The 6,161-nt window shown below is 43.9% G+C and overlaps 2 protein-coding genes across 2 annotated transcripts; both read left to right on the top strand.

Moving 5' to 3' along the window:
* Positions 1-2,044: 2,044 nt before the first annotated feature.
* LOC115956637 lies at positions 2,045-2,563 on the top strand. The gene has a single exon (XM_031074953.1). The coding sequence runs from the start codon at positions 2,045-2,047 to the stop codon at positions 2,561-2,563; it is 519 nt and encodes a 172-aa protein (XP_030930813.1).
* A 3-nt stretch (positions 2,564-2,566) lies between these two features.
* On the top strand, positions 2,567-3,406 carry LOC115956635. The gene has a single exon (XM_031074952.1). The coding sequence runs from the start codon at positions 2,567-2,569 to the stop codon at positions 3,404-3,406; it is 840 nt and encodes a 279-aa protein (XP_030930812.1).
* Positions 3,407-6,161: the final 2,755 nt, after the last annotated feature.

The following is a 6,161-nucleotide window of genomic DNA, read 5'->3' as shown; positions in this document are numbered from 1 at the left end:
ATTTATATTGTGGTATTAAATATAATTAATGGTAATTTTAGGCTTGTCAAGAGTTGACAGAAAAGCCCAAAACCCATTGGAGCTAGTGTCTTATTTGTCCATTTTGGTCCCACTTCAAGCCACATACTAAAACCCAATTGGAATGGCTCAAAAGGCTAGCCCAATTAGATAATCAGTTATATATAAGGAGAGAAACATACAAAATTTATATAACATATAATTAGTTATGGAAATGGTATATGTGAGTGTACCATACGTGAACACATCTCCTTTAAACACATACGGGAAAACTGATTGAGAGACCACACTTCTTAGGCAAAAGTGGAATTGGAGTGAAGATTAAAAGTGTTCTTAAGTACTTCTAATCATTCGTTTTGAATTTCACCGCACCAAGGTAGGCTCTCTTGTTCTTAAATTCTGAAATTTACATAGTACATATTATCAATAGGGAATGAAGTAGATCCGTTAATTTTCCACTGCATGTGTTTTATGTGTGATACAAACAATGTTTTTCCAACACACTCATCCAGTTGTGTTGGAAAAACATGGTTTGTTGATTTCATACAGGTAAGGAACTTGTTGATTTCATACAGGCTAAAGATCCCTTTGCCATATTTTAGTCGAAACTATGGTAGATGAAAGAAGGCTAGAGACGATACAACGCAATATTGAATTTAATCACTGATGGGTAGTACTAAGAGAAGGCAAAAGTGATGGTTTGGTCCTTTTTTGGAAATCTTACATTAATTTGAAGATTGAAGGATCTAATAAATATTACATCAATGCAACATGTGGGGTCATAAAGCCCAGTGACATACATCCACCTTTTGTACTGGGCTTGAGGCTTATGCCGAGGTCCAGAATCGTGTATAAAGAAGACAGTGGTAATCATTACTACCCAGAAAACCGTGTCAAGGACAACGCTGTCCTCGGCTACCAAAAGCCGAGGTAGAAGAAAATTGATTTACCGGCAAAGACAATCTTCCAAAGCACCTCAAGGAAAAAGATAGGTACAGAAAGTAAGCACACTGGAGCATGGCAGTAGAGCAATTCCAAGAAAAACTGCTGCCTCCACATTAAATGCTCCACAACTAACACTCTAGCCGCATTAATGTGGAAAATAATACCTGAGCAGTGGCTTTTCAGACTTACAGCTACTACCTAAAAGCTTTGGGAGGAGGTTGATGTGACAAAGACCAATAACATCAGATCCGACCTACACGTGAACGGTGAAGATGAGGAAGGAAAGTAGTATATAAGGAAGAAGGAGCCCTGAGGAAAGGGATCAGATTTTTGACCAGAAGACACTATAGCAATCTGAACTAAGTTGAAGCTCAAGAAATATATAAGTTGAAGCTCTTCGGACCAGTGTCGAGGACTGAATTGCTTGCTTAAAACCATATTTGTTTTACTTGTTCATCCTTTAAATCATCTCCAACTGTTGTTACACTCATTAAAACCCAAATCTTCCATCCACTCTCTACAAATTTATTTTATTGGGCTTGCTGGGCATGAATTCACTTATCCTTTAGGAAAGTGCCCAAACCCAGTCCCTACAATTGGCACTATCTGTGGGAAAGAACTTGTGTGTTAGTGAGTACAACTGTTAAACATGGTAGGATCAGGTCCACACCAAGAAAACCCATGCCAAGCAGATCCCCAATGGACAGAACCCGTAGGATCCCAACGACAGAGTAATTTTCCTGACCCTGAAAAAAATCGAGAAAATGAAAGGAATCGAGAGGGGAGTGTGCATACCACCCAGACGAGCAAAAGCCATTCCCAGGTGGGTAGTCGCATACCCCAGAGACAAAACAACAACCAAGCCATGCAGCAAGAGATAGATGACTTGAAAAAGAAACTGCGCCATGCACAATAGAGGCGATCTCCTTCTGGTTCTGACATATCCTTTAATGATGAAGAGGACGGCAATTACAGGCAGAGATCAAGAACTCCTCCAAGCGAGGCATTCTCTTATGAAGACGAGCACCATCATAGATGAAAACAAAAAGGCCCATCTACTAGGGGTCTGGGTAATGATGCCATGAGTGAGGCTCTGGATCAGATCTCTAAGTCACCCTTCACGCGTAGTATAGAAGGGGCTAGGCTACCTCGGTGGTTCCATCAGCTTATGTTCACCGTTTATAATGGTCGAATGGACCCCGTAGAGCATGTGAGCCAGTTTAATCAAAGAATGGCTGTCCACTCCAAGAATGAAGCTTTGATATGCAAGGTTTTCCCGTCTAGCCTAGGACCTGTAGCGATGAGGTGGTTCAACGGCTTGAAGACTAACTCCATAGATTCCTATAAGCAGCTCACCCAAGTCTTTGGCTCTTGCTTCATTACGAACAGCAGGGTTCTTTGGCCTCTGAGCTCATTGTTGTCATTATCCATGTGTAAGGGAGAAACTCTGAAAGTATTCTCGGACAGATATTGGGAAATGTACAATGAGATGGATGGCAACTTTAATGATGTTGCCATCAGCACTTTTAAAAGCGGTCTCCTAACTGAGCATGGCTTGAGAAAATCCTTGACTGGCAAACCTATCATCAATGTACGTTAAGTTATGGACCGAATTGACAAATACAAACGAGTGGAAGAGGACCAGCTGCAAGGGGAAGGAAATGAGAAGGTTATCCCACAAAGGAGGAGTGATTTTAGGTTGGACCGATACAACAATGACTGTTCGAGGAGAGATTTCGCAGGGCAATCCGTATCAACCAATACGCAGACGGTTAACGCCGTATTCAGAGAACCAGTACATCAAGTTTTGGAGAAAATCAAGAATGAACCATTCTTCAAGTGGCTGACTAAGATGGCTGGAGACTCCATAAAGCATAATCAGAGTCTGTATTGTCAATACCACCAAGACCACGGACATATTACAGAAGACTGCAGGAACCTTTGGAACTACCTTGATCAGCTAGTTCGAGAAGGGAAACTAAGGCACCTCTTGCATCCTTCCAGTGGCCATCAAGGCTACGTAAACCAGGAGCCCCGAAGAGACACTTCCTTAAGACCACCCATAGGAACGATAAGCGTAATCTTTGCCGCTTCGGGGAGGACGGGCTCATGCCCTACTAGGGTGATGTCTGTAGGTTGGCTACTCGCCAATAACTCTGGCCTAGAACTAAAAAGACCCAAAGTGTATCCTCATCTATTCTTGGGTTTCTCCGAGGAAGACAAAATTGGAACCATCCAACCCCATGATGACGCGTTGGTAATCACTCTTCGAATTGGGCGTTACGACGTAAAAAAGGTAATGGTAGATGGTGGTCGTGGGGCCGAGATCATGTACCCTGATCTCTATAAAGGGCTAAAGTTGAGACCGGAAGACTTGACGTCCTACAGCTCTGCCTTGTTAACTTTTGATGGGAAGATGGTCATGCCAAAGGGCCAGATTTGACTACCTGTGCAAACCGGCCCGGAGATAGTGGAGGCTAACTTCATTGTAGTGGATACTTACTCCCCTTACACTACCATCGTGGCCAGACCTTGGCTTCATACCCTAGGAGCCGTTGCCTCCACCCTGCATTAGAAAGTGAAGTTCCCTTTCAAAGGCCGGGTCCTGGAAATTCGAGGTTGCCAGGCTATGGCGAGAGAATCCCTGGTGGCTACCATCTCACATCGGCCCAAAGCAGAGTCCTCGACCCGTGTTGAAGAAAGCTTTTAGCAATCAACGAACTTGACATCGCCTATTAATGCACCAGCCGAGGAAGCAAAATGTGAGAATTTAGAAAAGGTGATCGTTGGCGATGACCCAGAGAGGTTCTTCCAGGTAGGATCTCAACTACCCCTTCGGGAAAAGGAGGGATTGATAGGGTTCCTTAGAGAAAATGTTGATGTGTTCGCATGAGACGCCTATGGTGCCCCAGGAATTGATCCGAACTTCATTTGCCACCACTCAAATGTAAATCCATTAGCCACTCCCAAAAAATAACCACCTCGACGCCCATCTAAGGAGCACGCTGACGCTGTCAGGGACGAGGTGAGAAAGCTCAAACAAGCAAAGACTATCAAGGAGGTGTTCTACCCTAAGTTGTTGGCTAACACTGTGGTTGTAAAAAAGAAGAGTGGGAAGTGGTGAATTTGTGTGGACTTCACAGACTTAAACAAGGCATGTCCAAAAAACCCGTTCCCCATGCCTCGGATAGACCAGTTAGTGGATGCAACTGTAGGCCACCCTCGGATGAGCTTCTTAGATGCCTTTCAAGGCTATCATCAAATACCACTAGCCTTGGATAATCAAGAAAAAATGGCATTCGTGACTCCTATTGGAAATTACCACTACAAAGTGATGCCTTTTGGTTTGAAGAATGTGGGGTCTACCGATCAAAGGATGATGTAGAATGTTTGAGCCATAGTTGGGCAAGAGTATTGAAGTCTACATAGGCGACATGGTGGTAAAGAGCAAAGTGGTGTCCAAGCACGTGGAAGACCTCGAAGTCATTTTTGACATCTTAAGGAAACATAAACTGCATCTCAATACCTCTAAGTGCTCATTTGGTGTCGAGTCTGGCAAATTTTTGGGCTATATGGTAACTCATAGGGGAATTGAGGTAAGCCCAGATCAGATCAAAGCAATTCACAATCTGTAGCCTCCTCAAAATCCCAAAGAAGTCCAGAGACTCACTAGAATGATCTCTGCCTTGAATCAGTTTATTTCCAGATTTGCGGATAGGTGCAAGCCATTTTACCTCCTGATGAATAAATGGAAAGGATTTGAATGGTCCGAGGATTGTGCTTTAGCCTTCTAGCAACTTAAGGAATACCTATCTCGGCCACCCATCATGTCCAGCCCTGAGGCCGACGAGGTTTTGTTCGCCTACATCGCGGTGGCCCCTCATGTTGTAAGCTTGGTGTTGATACGAATTGATGGTGGCATACAACGGCCAGTCTATTATGTGAGTAAATCATTACATGAGGCCGAGGTGTGCTATTTACCATTGGAGAAGGCAATTTTGGCAATAGTGCATGCCACGCGAAAACTCCCTCATTACTTCCAAGCGCATACAGTTGTTGTTCTAACTTAGTTTCCACTTAAGTCTGTACTCCGAGGCGCCGATTACACGGGAAGAATTGCTATGTGGAGCACAGTTCTAGGAGCTTTCGATATCAAATACATGCCCCGGACCTCCGTCAAGAGCTAGGTCCTCGCTGATTTAATAGCCGAATTTGCCGAACCCACGATAGAAATAAGGGTAGGGAGTAAAACATGGATGAAAAATCGGTTAGCATAATTTTCGTGCAAGGACCCTTACGCTGGAAAGTGTATGTTGATGGTGCAGCTAACCAAAGGGGGTTCGGAGTGGGGCTAGTTCTAATATCCCCTGAGAAGATTACCATAGAGAAATCATTAAGACTAGGATTCTCAGCCACAAACAATGAAGCTAAATATGAGACTTTATTCCAAGGAATGGTCATGGTACAGAAAATGGGGGGAAAGGTAGTGGAAGTGTTCTCGGACTTGAGACTGGTTATGGGCCAAGTGAAGGACGAGCTAGAAGCCAGAGATGTGAGAATGCAAGAGTACTTAAGTTAGGTTAGGCGCTTGCAATCGGATTTTGAATTCTTTGACTTGTCACATGTCTCTAGGAGTGGAAACACACACGCAGATTCATTGGTTACTCTTGCCACCTCCTCGATGCAGGGTTTACCTTGGGTCATCCTTATGGAGGACTTGTGTAAAGTAGATGGAATCAAGCAGGACGTGGTTTGGATCCATCAAGTCAGAGTGGGTCCGAGCTGGATGGATCCTATAGTAAGCTTTGTTAAAGATGACACACTACCTGAAGAGAAATCAGAAACTGAGAAAGTGCGAAGAAAAGCTCCTTGGTTTTGGCTGTCTGAGGATCACAAATTGTATAAGCGCTCCTATTCTGGGCCATATTTGTTATGTATACATCCCGAAACATCAGAATTGCTGCTCGAGGAGTTGCATGAAGGAATTTGTGGGAATCACACAAAAGGAAGATCTTTGTCCCACAGAGCCATCACTCAAGGATATTGGTGGCCGGGTATGTAGAAGGAAGCTCAAGAATACGTCAAGAAGTGTGATCAATGCCAGAGATTTGCTCCGAACATCCACCAACCAGGAGGGGTCCTCAATCCTCTCTCCAATCCATGGCCATTTGCTCAATGGGGCTTGGATATTGTAGGCC

The sequence above is a fragment of the Quercus lobata genome, chromosome 8 (assembly GCF_001633185.2).
Source record: "Quercus lobata isolate SW786 chromosome 8, ValleyOak3.0 Primary Assembly, whole genome shotgun sequence".
Taxonomy (NCBI): Eukaryota; Viridiplantae; Streptophyta; class Magnoliopsida; order Fagales; family Fagaceae; genus Quercus; species Quercus lobata.
The sequence above is the reverse complement of the archived record's forward strand: the minus strand, read 5'-3'. Positions and strand labels throughout refer to the sequence as shown.